At 42.7% G+C, this 16,712-nt stretch overlaps 1 protein-coding gene across 3 annotated transcripts in view; it reads left to right on the top strand.

Annotated features, from left to right (window-relative positions):
- Window positions 1-16,712, top strand: part of KLHL29 (kelch like family member 29) — a 748,452-nt gene that overhangs the window by 319,983 nt on the left and 411,757 nt on the right. For all 3 annotated transcript variants that reach the window (XR_012715345.1, XM_075269192.1, XM_075269191.1), the window contains exon 4: window positions 8,492-8,811. Coding sequence is in view for 2 of the 3 variants with exons in the window: in XM_075269192.1 (XP_075125293.1) it covers window positions 8,554-8,811 (258 nt within the window). In the remaining variant the exon portion in view is untranslated. The remainder of the gene's footprint in view (window positions 1-8,491; window positions 8,812-16,712) is intronic.

Genomic DNA, 16,712 nt, shown 5'->3' with positions numbered 1-16,712 from the left:
ACTGTCTCTTCCCTGCTAGTGGCACAGGACCTGTGATGACGTCACTACAAGGTCCTTTGTTATCTTCTAAGTAGTGATCTATGCAGAGCAGGGGCTGCAGCTCCCTGTGTCTATCATAGATCTCCATGTATACAGTACATCTATGCTATGATAGACAGTGATAGAGCACGTTTAACGTGGTGACGACAAGTACAAAGCTCTCTTAATCGAATACTAGGCCTCCCTTACTCTAGATCCAACAGATGACAACATTTGTCACAAGGCCTGGCCATCAGACGTAAACCATACCTCCCAACCGTCCCGATTTCCGCGGGACAGTCATGATTTGGGTCACATGTCCCGCGGTCCCGATTGGAGGGAGGTATGTCCCGATTTCAACTCAGATCTGCGTCCAGAGGACGCAGATCTGAGTTGAACACATATGCGGCTGAAGCAAGGCCGCTGCCCGCCTCTCTCCCTGACACATGCGGCTGAAGCTGCTCGCGTGCTCGCTTCGCCGCTGCGTGTCTCTCTCGCTGACACATGCGGCTGAAGCGAGGAGCTGACACAGGTCAGCTCCTCGCTTCAGCCGCATGTGTCAGCGAGAGAGAGAGACGCAGCGGAGAAGCGAGCACGGGAGCAGCTTCAGCCGCATGTGTCAGGGAGAGAGGCGGGCAGAGAGCGGCGAGGGAGCGGAGGAGAAGGTAAGTTTAATGTGGAGGTGGAACGTGAATCTGGGGGCAGATGGAGAGGACGGCATGACACTGGGGGCAGAGATGGAGAGGACATGAATCTGGGGGCAGAGATGGGGGACATGAATCTGGGGGCAGAGATGGAGAGGACATGAATTTGGGGGCAGAGATGGAGGGACATGAATCTGGGGGCAGAGATGGAGGGACATGAATCTGGGGGCAGAGATGTGGGACATGAATCTGGGGGCAGAGATGGAGAGGACATGAATCTGGGGGCAGAGATGGAGAGGACATGAATCTGAGGGCAGAGATGGGGGACATGAATCTGGGGGCAGAGATGGAGGACATGAATCTGGGGGCAGAGATGGAGGGACATGAATCTGAGGGCAGAGATGTGGGACATGAATCTAGGGGCAGAGATGTGGGGACATGAATCTGGGGGCAGAGATGGAGAGGACATGAATCTGGGGGCAGAGATGGAGGGACATGAATCTGGGGGCAGAGATGGAGGGACATGAATCTGGAGGCAGAGTTGGAGGGACATGAATCTGGGGGCAGAGATGGAGGGACATGAATCTGGGGGCAGAGATGGAGAGGACATGAATCTGGGGACAGAGATGGGGGACATGAATCTGGGGGCAGAGATGGAGGGGCATGAATCTGAGGGCAGAGATGTGGGACATGAATCTGGGGGCAGAGATGTGGGGACATGAATCTGGGGGCAGAGATGGAGAGGACATGAATCTGGGGGCAGAGATGGAGGGACATGAATCTGGGGGCAGAGATGGAGGGACATGAATCTGGGGGCAGAGATGGAGGGACATGAAGCTGGGGGCAGAGATGGAGGGGACATGAAGCTGGGGGCAGAGATGGAGGGGACATGAATCTGGGGGCAGAGATGGAGGGGACATGAATCTGGGGGCAGAGATGGGGGACATGAATCTGGGGGCAGAGATGGAGGGACATGAATCTGGGGGCAGATGAAGGGTGTATATGAAACTGGGGGAGAGATAGAGGGGGGACATATAATTTACGGGTGACTGTAGGAGGATTATACTGTGTGCGGGCACATGAAAAATTAATGAGTGGGCGGAGTCAACACAAAAGTGGGCGGGGCTAAATTTGCCACGGCGCGATACGCGTGCCGCACATTTTGTCCCTCTTTCGGTTCTTCAAAAGTTGGGAGGTATGCGTAAACTAATGTGATGACACCAAATACAAAGCTCTCTTAATCCAACTTGGTACTGAATTTTAGGAACCCCTAACTCTAGATCCAGCAGGTGACAACACCCGACACAAGGCCTGACCATTAGAGGGAATCCAAGGAGACAACATTGACTTTGAAGTTTCTCCAAGCCAGCTTGATAACAAATACTAAAACCCCTCGAACTAGATACAACAAATATTCTCATCAAAGTGCCGAGGGAAGGGGTAGTCTATGAGAAGACTTAGGCAGCATAAAATATATGGGGTCCCAAATCCAGACAGTGATGTCCTCAACCCCACTTAGTCACAGAGAAGCATCAACTTGTTAAAATTGGTGAGAGATTTAGGCCCTGGATGGCTGCCCAAAAAAGCCATACTATAATCTCCTACCCCTGACAGAGCCTGTGTTTTTTGAGACGTATTTGCCCCTATTCCCATATGTTCCTGTTCCACATTATACGATATAACATTTGTGCGCCGCCCAGCGACTTGTACATATTCTATCTTTCTTTAATTAACTGTGCATGAAACCTGAGCACCGTCTGATGTGTTGGTGGGATGTGGATGTGCAGATAACTAGGATCCGTGCCACAATGTAGAGGAGATGTGGCATATTTATACACAATATTTATACTCCAGCTACATCTTCTCAGATAAAAAGATGAAAAACAGTATAACATATGGCAAAACATAGAGAAGACCTTATCTCCTTCTTCCTTCTGTCATGCGCACCTCCTGGTATTACATCTTAAGTTATAGTCCGGCTTTATTTTTTATTTTGTATATTCCCAAACCTGTCAGTGGCTGAAATATACAATGTAAGACATATCTGTGAGTATAGTATCTAGTATGTATCTAGCCAGTGTTATATCTATTGGTCTATACACCTGTCTTTCTCGTTCTGTCATGTCTATCTATCTATCTATCTATCTATCTATCTCCTATCTATCTATCTATCTATCTATCTATCTATCTATCATCTATCTATCTATCTATCTATCTATCAATCAATCATCTATCTTTCTATCTCCTATCTATCTATCTATCTATCTATCTATCTATTTATCTATCTATCATCTATCTATCTATCTATCTATCTATCTATCTATCTATCTCTCATCTATCTTTCTCTTGTTCTATGTGTCTAATTATTTTTTCTCCTATCTCTAGCTTATATCTATTTATCTATCATCTGTCAATCTACTCATCCGTCTGTATAATTGTCTCCTAGATTCTATCTATCTATCTATCTATCTATCTATCTATCTATCTATCTATCTATCTCCTATCTCCTATCTATCTATCTATCTATCTATCTATCTATCTATCTATCTATCTATCTATCTATCTATCTCCTATCTACATATCTATCTATCTATCCATCCATCCATCTCTATCTATCTCCTATCTATCTATCTCCTATCTATCTATCTATCTATCTATCTATCTATCTATCTATCTATCTATCTATCTATCTATCTATCTCATCTATCTATCTATCTATCTATCTATCTATCTATCTATCTATCTATCTATCTATCTATCTATCTATCCATCCATCCATCCATCCATCTCTATCTATCTATCTATCTATCTATCTATCTATCTCCTATCTATCTATCTATCTATCTATCTATCTATCTATCTATCTATCTATCTATCTCCTATCTATCTATCTATCTATCTATCCATCCATCCATCCATCCATCCATCCCCAAAATTCCTCATTCTGCCCTAATGACAGATGAGAGTGACAATGTATTCAGGAACAATCGCTTTTATTCTTATCACTTTATAACATATGTTGGTGAAAAGACTTCCGCCTCCCACCAAATCTGTGATATAAATAGACAATAGGACAGATTATCGCAGGCCGCGCATTATTCATTTCTGTGTATTTCAATTTACGGATAACATTTTGTTTCCACTTACAGTTCATTTACCATTAGAAAGCTTTGCAATCCGAAAAAAAGACCTATTGAACGCCGTTCCAATTTCATTATACAACCTGTTCACAAGAACGGGGACCCATGAAAATCTTTCCTTTATGAATTTGCAGTATTTTCCCCATAAATAGTAATGGGTCTGCTGGCACTTTACGTAAAATTGCGCTTTTATGAGCCTCATAACTACGATCGGGGCGGCAGTACTAGATACAATTTGTCATTCGCTGCGTTCTTCCAGATGTAATTCTCTGATGCTGATTGGACTAGAATTTAGGTTTTGCCGAATACTGCCATAAATAGGGGAAATTATTTCGGATGAATTGTTCCTGAGGGTTCAAGCTCACGTTTATGGTATTTAAAGTGTGTCAAATATTCTGCGCCTCCTTCCTGTGTGGAATACATGTGAAGCAGACATCTGTGCTCTTTCCCCAGTCTTAAATATGACTATTATGATGCCCGGTGTCGCCCGGAAAAAAGCTCTAAATTTATTTATTTTTCAGTAACAAAATTGGCAAAAATTTAAAAATATTTTATCAATTCTATTTTTGTTACCTCCCAACAAAACCATGTAGATTCCCCCCAAAAAATTGCACTTTTGGCCCCACAGTTACAACTAATACAGTCAGAGCTCTGTTTTATACAGTATGACCATATCTGTATAGGGTGACATTATAAAATTCTAGCTGCCTACAGCCACCTCTAGGGGGAGCCGAATAATAAATTTGTATACAGTAAACTCCTGTGTTACAGTATGCTTCTGAGCCCCATAGTGGGTAGACCATATTTGCCAACTCTCCTGAAACACCCCGGAAGCTCCTGCAGACGGGGCACAGCTCCCGTGGTCTCGAAGAGTGGACAAGTCTCTGGATCCAGCAAAATGATTTCTGTGTCTTCTAGGCTCGTGGTCATGCTTATGTTATATGTGATATGGGCACTGTACGTACTGAGAAATGGGCATAACCAGCACATTTAGTGTCTGTGTGAAACTCAAAAAATTGGGCATGATATGCAATAAAAAAGTGGGCCCTAAGTTCGCTACCCAAAAATTTTCGCTGCACTTGTCCAATAACTTTGAATACAAACGTTGTACGGCAGAGCGCTTATAAGGATTGGGAACCCAACCACTGTAGCCCCTACCGATCCTGAGATGGGGTGTTTCTAATTTGTGGCAGGTTGCATATGAACTCTGAGGCTCCGTTCATCTCTATAGGTGCCCTATAGACTGAGGTGAAACTTGAATCTCCTGGACCCCAATGTAAAATCTACCTACGTAGGTAATCCCCAATGTAATCTATCTACCTTGACTATGTTTTGTGTGGCAGATGGGACAAGGGTCCATGGCCCGGTAACAACCTTAGCGCCCTCTCTAGCTATGCCCCGCCCATAAAGATGCATGTGTACAACCTAAGGCTCATTCATTTGTGGGACCCTTGTTCTTGTGATGAGTTGGGTCTAACCACTGGGACCTTATAATTGGAATATCCCTTTAATTTTTTTTCCTAATGTAGATTGTGAGCCCCATATAGGGATCACAACGTACATGTTTTTATTTATTTTTTTCCTATTAGTATGTAGAATAGGAGGAAATCCACGTAAACACGGGGAGACCATACAAATTCCTTGTAGACATTGTTCATGGCAGGATTTGAACCCAGGACTCCACCACTGCAAGGCTGTAGTGCTAACCACTGAGCCACTGTGTTATCCCTTTAAATTTGTTTATTTGTTTGGAGCTATGGTTCAGAGAAACAAGGCCCCACCACTTTATTTTTTTATATTTTTTAGAGTGTTGGACCTCACATTGACATGATGATAAAAAGCTGCAGATTTTATTTTGTTATTTTTTAATATAGTTGTATTATCGAGGTCGGGTTTGCACTTTGCCAGGACGGGATTGTGGGTAATGTTATTTGCCTCTCCTCAGTCTCTGAGAACTCGGCCCCTGCGAGGGAAGTAATATCCTTCTATCGATCTGAGCCAGGAACAGAAGTTGTGCAGGACTGCGTGGATGAAAATATTCTGATGTCATCTATAGATTGCTTCTCTGTAAACACAATCATGTTTTCCATTGTGTCCCATGACAGTATAGCTGAAATGAAATTGTATTTCCTCATGTGAACATCCTGGCAGTCCTGTTAACATTCATGAAGATGGAAAATCAGAAATATAAGGCTTTTCTGTGCATAATAATTTTACCAAATATCGCTCACTGGAAGTAACCAATGAAGAGTTTACCCGCAGATGTCCTATTGTTTCCACCCGAAATTGGCATCCATTATAGTGCATGTCTGTGCCAGCTTATAGTGTGGTGCGAGGTTAGCCAAAGGTGTGATAAAATACTCATCCATTCCAACATTAGGGAGTGCGTTGGGGTGGCCACTTCTCCTTTCCCATAAGACCACATCCATTTGGGTTATATTACACCATCTTATGTGATATGACCACAAAATGGTGCCAACCCCACTCCTTTTTGAGATCGACACATAGAACAAACAGAGAGTTGATAGGAGTAATTTGGTAGCTCGTTACATTGGGAGACTCCAGTAGGGTTGACAGGTATTACCTTAGCCCAGTGCACTCCATAGAATGAAATGCTCCACATTTGTGTAGGACAAGCTTAACTTGACACCGTTGCCGCCATGATCTCTGGAAATGGGATTTGGTTTATTGGAGGCTTCAAGAACTTGGCTTCCTGGTTGGACCAATGGTGGGAGACATCAGATGACTAGTAAGAGTCGAAGGGTAGTGTGGAAGACGTCAATTCGGTCTGGCAGTAGAGCGCCATGCTCCCTGATATGGATTTTGATTTAGGTTTATGTTCTCCAACCCATCCACCAGTGGCCCCATCGTGACTGTAGGGCTGTACAGAGCCAATATCAGTGAATGACTCACAACCCCAGAGTTCTTTACACAACCTTCTAGAGGGTTGTTGTGACCCTGGGAAACAGCGACTTATAGGGTAGTTTACTCCAGTAGGATGAACTGGAGAGATCCTATTCCTGTTCCTGAAGAAGAGCTGAATTTGATACCCATTTCACAAGATACATTACCTGGACTGTAAGAGCCTTTTTGTCAACGGACAGTCTCCACAAGCAGATACTGTACCAGAAGATTCTAAACCTATATAACATGCCCCCAGATCGGTATCACAAGCAGTACTTCATAAGAGGTGGAGTTTTGCACAAGACCAAATGCAATGTACGGGTCCGTAAAAAAATTTTTTATGGACCTATGCACTTATATGAATAAATTGAGCCACCAAATTGGACAGGAAAAGGACCTGCTCTGTAATTGGTGACTCATTTCTACGGTCTGGACACTGATCAATGAGCATGGGGCCATAAAAATGAATGCTATCTGGACTGATTCTTAAAATCGGATAGCCAAAACTATCTAAAGTCTTGTGGTTGACCAAGAATTTGACAAATCGCAGAGGAGGACCGGGAAGGTGACAAGCGGGACAACCTTTAAGGCAGGGGTGCCCAATACGTCGATCGTGATCTACCGGAAGATCACAAAGGACGTATGGGTCGATCGCGGGATGCAGCCAGGGATTCCCAGTGTCTGCTTGTTCACAGCGCAGGCTGAGAGTCGACTCTCAGTCTGCGCTGTGAACAAGCACTCCGGACACTTGCAGGCCGGGCAGCAGCAGCTCCGGGGGATGACGCGCTCCCTGCTCTTAGGGATGGAGGGAGCTGGGGTGCTGCTTGTTCACAGCGCAGGCTGAGAGTCATCTCCGGATCCTGGCAGGCAGGGCTGCCGCAGCCCTGACTGCGAACGAGTGCAAGGCCCCGGCCTGCCAGTGTCCAGAGATAACTCTCAGCCTGTGCTGTGAACAAGCAGACACCGGGGATGCCTTGACAGCCACAGAACGCCGCTGTCTCCTGCTGTCATGCTCTGCCCGACCCCGCCCACATGCCCGGCCCTGCCACAGACACGCCTCGCCCCGCCGACAAGAAGTGGCTAGTAGATCTTTTGCCTTGGTCAGTTTATAAAGTAGCTCACATGCTGAAAAATTGTGAGCACCCCTGCTTTAAGAGACATCTTCAGATCCTTGGGGGTGGATCAAGGGTGCGGTTTAAATATAATAAAAGGCTATGTATATTATGTATGTTATACTGTATATTGTGCGTGTGGCCATAAATAACTACTGATGACCCCTTTACATTGATAACGTAATAGAGCTAATATTGTGCTGAATTCCCCCTCCCCTATTTTTTTTTTTTACAAACCCCAACCCATAATTGTATTTACTAAATTTTACCAGGCCCCTATCACGGGCTCTTTTGTCTCCCGCCGCAGCAAAGCGGTTAATCTAGTGGTTTACAATTCTATGATAAAAAGCAGGCGAATAGAAATTGGTTTAGGATTTATTATTTTCTAAATGAAAACAGCGGGAGCCGCTCCAAGTTCTGTTCTCAACTTTTTTCTTATTTTTTTTTTTTTTCCTTCTTTTCAAAGAATGAACTTTCATTGCTAATAATTATGCAGTTATACGGTAGGGGAAATGATTTTTTTTGCTCATTATGCTCAGTGGGCTTGCTGCGATTTCACATCAATTATCATATAGAACTCACCTATAAATAATGTTTCTCATTTAGCAGATTTGAGAGTTTTCGTCTATTTTTTTTTTTGTAATATTTCCTTTTTTTCCCCCCAATGCTTCAGCACTCTTGGTAACAGAAGACTTGAGAAAGGGGAGGAAGCTGCCTGCGCGTTTACGGTCCAGGATGTCGCGGCACAGCAGGTTTGAGAGGGATTTCTGCGGCGGATGGGAGAGATGGGAGTGGAGCCCAAGCAGCAATCATATGAACACGAGTAATGCCAACAGTATAGTCAATGGGAATGGTAACAACAGGCCGGGACTGCTGCCTCTACCCATTGTGCCATCCCGTCTTCCCACACCGACATCCACCACGTCTACAACGGTTGGAAGTGATGCCGTCACAAGCAATGCAAGCAACCCTTCTGCTGCTTCGGCGTCCAAGGTAGGAATACATTTTCTTGTGGTTCATTTTTAGGATATTTTTGGGTATTTTTGAAATTTATTGTTAGAAAAAAAGACTAAATATTCTTAATTAATGAAAATGTTTCCAATTTTGGTAATGGAACTGGGGTAGCAACTAGAGATGAGTGAGTAGCATTAGAAACTAGAGTTTCAAATACCTCGCTCTATAGGAATGAATGGACGCAGCCAATGAGCACCAATGAGCCAATGAGGGCGTCGGCCACTCCCATTCATTCCTATGGGAGCGTGATATTCGAAACTCCCATTTCGAATAGTATTCGCTCATCTCTAGTAGTAACTGAATAGTAGGATCTGTGGGGGTACTTTTGGCCCACAAAGTTGGGATATGAAAGGGGAAAATATTTGGCCCATTACGATCTCTTGAACCATGATGGTTTACAGCAAGTCACATCTAACCTTGGTGGTCAACTGGGTGATGAGAGCCCACACCATCATTGTGTGGGGAGAGGTGCCACCACTCAAGGAGTCATACATGGCGACTGCGACAATTCTTATTCCCAACCAGTTTATTCCTAGTGGTCGTTGTCTAATATGGCCAAGTGAGTTGCGTGACAGTCAGTCGAACCCTCAACGGATATTGCTCACATATCTTTGTATACACCCACAACTGGCAGCAGCTTATATATGTCAGCGCCATCTTACTTCCCTTAAAAATAAAGCATTGGACATGTTGAAATTCAGCATGCCTAATACTCTTTTCTAACCATCATCTGTGAGGGATAAGTTGGGGCGCCCAATATCAGATGATTGGCCAGTAAGTCTCAACTTCAGAGATGTTGAGACTTGTAAAGGAACCACCCGAGTTCTTACTATACGTGGATACAAAAAGATCAAAACTTCGTGAAGTTAAAAAGAAAAGAACAAAAAAGTTAAGATCTGTCTCGAAACTTAAAGGGAAAACGAGGAAATGCATTATATATTCTACAAATGTGTTATAGTAAAGTCCAACATAGAAGACAACTCAGGTTTTAAGAAATTTTATTTCTGTTGACCTGAATCTTCTGCTTCTCAAATGTACTACACAGTTCGCAAGGTTCTCAATACTCAAAATATGTATACTCAATACTCGAAAGAGTCATGTCATGGCCAATGGTCATAGTTAGACTGACCCTCCTCTGTAGGCCCTAAAGCCATGACACAATAATCCAAAAGATCCATCATCTTTGGTGGAACCAAAGAACCTCAATCGGACAATAGACATGATATTTAAGTTTCCTTGTAATGTCCCAATGAACCATCAAGGAAAGCAAAATGACCTTCAAATATTCTTAAGGTGCCTGGTGCAAATGATCAGTCACCCATGCCTACTCTCCATGGAGGATGTCACCTTACCTGTCATGAGCTGTATAGTACATTTGCCCTAGGTGTTCCTCAGGGGTGTGTAGCTATTTTTGTCTACCTATTTGGGTCAGATAGTGAATGCATTGCATGATGTGTTGGTGGAAAGTGTCTCTCTGAATTACGGCCTTGACTTTTTGGTGATGTAGCTTGATCATGAAACCAATCTCCATGTTGAATTTATTCTCACTTGTCCAACAATCTAGTCACATCGCAAACATGTTTAATTTCTGAGTGCTTTATTCATGGGTGGCCTACCCTATCCCATAATGGACCCCAATTGGGGTAAGGTGGGAAAGTCTACTTATGACTTAATCTTGAGGGAATGTGATTTTGATGAACCTGATGTCAAGTTGATGGGTGGCCCACTTGGTGTCTTCTCTTAACTTTTGAGATAAAGTTGTTAGATATTCTAAATATATTTGTACAACCATATCTGTTATTTGAGGGCAACTATTTCTCTGAAAACTACTCCAATCCCTTATTAATATAGTATATTTTTAGAAATTTGGAGCCAGTCTTGCCACGTAGACCAATGGACCATAAAACGCGCTCTTCGCCCACCAGACTTCAACTCTTTCCATTCTCGTTTGATGAAAGGACATTTGGAAAAGCGTAATGGAATGGATCAATGCGATATTAGTAATACCCCAGAATAGTTCATGTAGCGCCTTTTACCAGACTCACTTCTATCTAAATGGTTGTATTTTACAGCAATCATCCTGTCAATCATTCGGTCAGACGTTTTGGTGTTCTCCCAAAGTGATGACACGTCTTAGCTCTTTCTTCGGCTTGGAGAGACGTAAATGTTATTTCCAACCTCCTGGCTCCATCTGGGTACATTACACTTGTCAGGGCCATGAGTTGATTCCGAATAAACAAGAGAAGGTCTAGCAATAAAGCAGTCTGGAAGGACTCGTGAAGAACTTGTCTGTCATTTCTTGATGTGTGCCGGGGATTCACAGAGTGATGGCTATTTTATGCATTGCTGTCTGTGATTGGTAAATTGTACAGTATTACTGGATGTACACTGTATAGTATGTATTCTGCATTGGAAGTACTATGTAATACAAATTAAAGGGACGTGCCGTACATCCTCATCCATAGGTCTAATAAGCCCTCCTGTCAATCTTATTCATAGGCCGTAAGCCACTTTCGACTTCCTTTGTTATTTGACTTGAATATCTAATATATATTAATTTTACGAGTCAGCTTATAGATGTGCTCGGTGGATTGTACAACTCATATCATCATGCTATTTAGTTTTCCTATACCATCAGTGATGTATTACTTTCCTTAAAGATGACCTTTCACCACCAACTCCAACTCTTCACTGATTCTGGTACAGCTGGAATTTTTTTCTCTAGCCCCCACCATTCCTGAGCAATTGTTGCTGTTAGTTTCAGCACCTATTATGCTGATTAGGCTCTCTAATGAGAGGTGGGCGGTCCTGACTGGAACCGCCTACCTGACAGGAGAGAGTGTAACAAGTATATTGGGTGCCGAAACTAACAGAAATGATTACTCAGGTGAGGTGGGGGCTAGAGAAAAAATTCCAGTGGTGTTGGAATCAGTGAAGTGGCACGTATTGATGGATGGGGGGGGGGGGGGGGTGAAGAGTAAGAGTGCTCCTTAAACCTCATAGCTTCAGTGCCCTCCTGTTTTGTGTGTGGATATATACAGTATATATATATATATATATATATATATATATATATATATATATATAATCTTGTATAACTTATATCAGCTTGCAGTTTAATTTGCCCAAGCCACCGCTCATATTACTTTCTCCGACGCTCAGAACATGTCTTCCTGTCAATCTTATTCCAATGGGACTGACTTTATCTGAATACGAGGCGTCATATGTGTTACCTGCTTGTTGTATTATCTAGTTCGGTATAACTAAGGTCATCTTGCAGTTTAATTTGCCCAAACCTCTGAAGCCCCTGTGGCCTCCTTTCACTCTTATTCCTAAGGGATATTTTCTATCTTGATATGTGGGATTGTATCTGTTACTGTATTTGCTTTCATGTATTACATAGTTGTAATATTGCCGTATGATTTCCCTATACCACCTGTCAATTAGTTTTCACCTTGTATTAGAACTATTATTACAATTCCTTAAAATCTCATTATTCTCATTATTATATTATCCTATATTTTCAATATATATATATATATATATATATATATATATACACATATATCTCAAATATTTTAATTTTTCGCACGCACAGATGAAAAATTCTTCTTTTTAAGAGTCTCATTCCAATGTCCTCTTGTCAACCGTATTCACATGTAATCATCCTGGACTTATTACAGGATCCCCAGTTATTGCCTACGGCATATTCCGTATCATTATAATATGGTAAGGAGACGTTATTATCGCATGAAAGGGAGTTTTCCACCAAAGATATTTATGGAATATCCACAGGGTATGTAATATCTGATAGAGGTGGGTTCCACCGCTTGGACCTAAAATAGAATGACATTGTTTCCATAAAGCCCAACCGTCGAGGACAGTTCTGGATATCATTGTCAGCGTCATTGCCATGAGGTTAAGTCAGAATGTAACTAGGGTGGGGGGCAATTATAGAGATAAGTGTGCGACCCGCATCATAAGATATAGTCTTTCTTGGGTTCACTCCTTTAAGGACCTCTGACTATAGAAGAGTAATTAGAGGTGCAACTATACAAGACTTTACAAGACACCCTTGGGACATATTGGAGTCTTAAAGGGGATCTTTCGTGTCCTCTAACATTGGCCGTGTTGTATATCATTGGAAAGCTGAATTCATCCCACTGTTGGCTTTGCTGGTATGTTCCCCCAGGTGCAGAGATATTGGTATTATTCGTTTTGATGGCAAAGGGGCCAACCATAAAGCTCAGCCTCATTGGGGTGGTGAGGAATGACCACGTGATGGTATACTTCATAACCTTGGACTTTTGTGGGGCCATTCCTTACCATCCAGCAAAGACGCTGTGCTGTGAGGCCAGCCCCTCTGACATCTCAGGGATATGGGTACCGAAACTTACAACACCAATATCTCTGCAACCGGGGCACATATTGTAAAACGGACTGCGCTGAATTCAGGCCCCTCTGCCCACTATAAACCAGCACTATAAATTAGGATAGTTGGGGCCTAGCTGTCAATTTTTTGCACTGGAGTCCAGGTTTCATGTTATATATCTAGGGCCAATTTCCCATCTTTATAACTAACATGCAAGTATCTATCTATCTATCTATCTCCTATCTATCTATCTATCTATCTATTATCTATCTATCTATATTATCTATCTATCTATCTATCTATCTCCTATCTATCTATCTATCTGTTATCTATCTATCTATATTATCTATCTATCTATCTATCTATCTATCATCTATCTATCTATCTATCTATCTATCTATCTATCTATCTATCAATCATCTATCTATCTATCTATCTATCTCCTATCTATCTATCTATCTATCTATCTATCTATCTATCTATCTATCTATCTATCATCTATCTATCTATCTATCTATCATCTATCTATCTATCTATCTATCTATCTATCTATCTATCTATCTATCTATGTGACCCTGCAATGTGAATGGCAGTCTTCGCCTACTGAAAAACTGTCAAAAACCATCTGATATACACGAATCGGCTATGTGACGCCTGTTTTTGTCGTTTTTAGAGCACCTTTATTCCAATGTGTGCATTCACATGACCATTTTGTGGTGACAGTCCATTGTAACAGACCGTCGAAAAATTGGACATGTCCCTTTCACAGATCCTTCATTAGACGGCAGCGCGTGAGGAATCCGTGAAAGTTGATATCCCACTGCTGCGAACCATTTGTCCAATGTTCACACTTTGTCCAATTTTAACACTCATCGGAGGTGTAAAACATGTAACACGTGTGACAGATTTTTGGCCCAAATTGCGCCGTACTTCTGGCATATTTTCAATTCCACCTCCCGTCTCTGTCGTATATTGTTGATTCCTCCCATTTAGAGTATCGGCGTTCTCTATAAATCTCAGCCAGAATGTAATATATCGAATTATAACGAAAAAAATATTTTCTTCCTGCGTCGTCCCTCCGATGTCTGCTGCTGCCGCTGGAAGTTTATAGCAGCCATTTGTGTCGTTTCCAGCGGCCCGTCTGACCCAAAGAATGTTTGTCTTGGAAGAAAACAATGTAAAGCGCTCCCGTACGTTTTACGAAGCTAAATGGCTTTGCTCGCTTTTGTGGTGGAAAAAATATATATGTCTAGTTCAGCGGCAATATAAACATTTGTTTGTCTGTGTAACCTTCGTTCCGCAATAGTAACGTCGGAGCATGGTCGGGTTTCAGGAGAAAGCTCTTCTTTACAAGTCCATTAGGCCCGTGGCTATTATTGTTTCTGTAAATGAAAAGTTTTACGCGTTTCTAATGGACTTTGTGGCAATTCTTCTCTATTCTCGGATCTCTGTTACGCTCACAGAGCATTGTCTAGTCCGGTATTGAGGATCTCATGCAATAGTCTAAGTAACAGCCATTGATTTCTATAGGAACATCTAGGAAATGTACACTATAGAATCGACTATAACATACCTAAAAGATGGGTCTGACTTGGATTTCTTTGTTATAGTCGCCATTCAGGTATTTAGCTAGGTTCACTGTGACTGTAGTCATCTCCTCCAAAAATTTCCTGCACTATGGAGTTCGGTCATACCTTGATGGTGGTTGGGGTGCCCTTGATAGTATAGGTGTAGGAGACAGTAGGTGACTCTGCAAGTAACTCTGCAAATTCAGAAATAGGTTGCATACAATCAGCTACAAAATCAAGGTTCAGCTTTTTGGAACACCACACCTGATCTAGCTGTCCTCTGCTGTCCGGTCCCACCGCTACCCACAACACTTATCTGAGCCCTAATACATAATCTGTAATGGGCCCCCACTTACTATGTGCTACCTATAATACGGTAACCTTATATGTTGTAGAGAGTTCTTTGGGCCCCGTTCAGGCTTCGGGGCCTGGTAGTAACTGCTACTTCCTAACCCCCTATAGCTACACTCCTGTATATAAGGATCAATCCCTACATATAAGTAAACAGGGATGCAGTTGTTCTTCCAATGGTGTAAAGATAGGGTCCCAACCCATCTTTCTTTGGGTGGTTCACACTTGCGCCCGGTCTTCGCTTTGTTGGTTTCTGTCTTCTGCTTGAGAAACTGGACAGGAGACGGAAACCCGGCAGTCAGTGTCCGCCCCTAAGCATCTTCTGGTCTCCGCGGCGAAACCGTTTCTTTTTAACCTGCATGTCCAACTTTGTGTCCGGTTAAAAAAAAAAACGGTTTCGCCGCGGAGAGACAGAAGACGCTCATAGGCGGACACTTTGCAAACCCATTCAAATAAATGGGTTTGAAAACTGACCGCCAGGTTCTATCTCCTGTCCAGTTTCTCAGGCAGAAGACGGAAATCCGCAAAGCGGAGACCGGGCGCAGGTGTGAAACCACCCTTAGTAGAATAATGGCGCCATTCTTCCCTGCATCTTACAGCATCCATAGCGTTGCATAACTGGCTGGGCCATTGTTGCAATTGGCTTTTCTGTTCCGGACTTCTGTGAGGTCTGAGGAAGGTCGTAACCGACTGAAAACGATTACTCTACCTTATATACACTTAATAAGGTGATTGAAGTTTGCATATCTGTGTGAAGTCCATTATACCAATCCCTACATATATGGACAGCTTGGACAACCTAGAAGGAATTGGTCCCCAGTTGCATTGAACAAGTGACCCCATACTTGATCCCTACTTCAGTGATATCAATAGAACGCAAGAAGTCAATGAGTCTTGCGAACATTTTTAAAATAAAAAGGTCCCCCCAATTATTGCAAAATTGGTGAAAATTTGTCAACTGGGTTTCTCACCACAAGGTGGACTCACCGGTCTGTTTAGAAAGGAATAGGATCCTATGAAATAAGAATCGCTACTAAACCTTTTACCTTTACAGTAAGACGCACGGCCCAGTCTATAGCCTGTAGTCAGCGACTGATATGACCTAATATTGTACGGCGCGCCAATACCGCTCATTGCTTTCGCCGGGTATGATGGGAGTCCACAGTTCATTCTGCTGAGGTCTCCAGAACATTAGTGGTGAACAGAGGGAGGAAACGTCTGCACTTCTGTGGTTACCAGTGAATACCTTATAAATTCTGTCCATAATCCCAAATTACTATGTATGTCTAATATTCAAGATTCCTTGGCTACAACCTTGTGCCTGGAGTAAGGAGTTTGTAGAAAATACATCAGACTTGGCAGTTCAGAAGAAAGGAAATCTGGATTATTTTTATTTCATATACTTCTTTATAGGGGCACGGCTATGATCAGTTCAACCACATTGTCTAATGGAAAGTTTCGGTGGTCTAAAATCCACTTCCTGATCTCTTCTTTCATCCATGCTTTACACTGCAGCGACACTTGTAAGGGGGGCCTCAAAGGCTCAATATGAAGTCAAACAATTCCCTGGTACACTGTACCTGAATTGA

This window comes from Leptodactylus fuscus, chromosome 3 (genome assembly GCF_031893055.1).
Source record: "Leptodactylus fuscus isolate aLepFus1 chromosome 3, aLepFus1.hap2, whole genome shotgun sequence".
Lineage (NCBI taxonomy): Eukaryota > Metazoa > Chordata > Amphibia > Anura > Leptodactylidae > Leptodactylus > Leptodactylus fuscus.
Note: the sequence above shows the minus strand (reverse complement) of the source record. Positions and strands in the feature narration are given on the sequence as shown.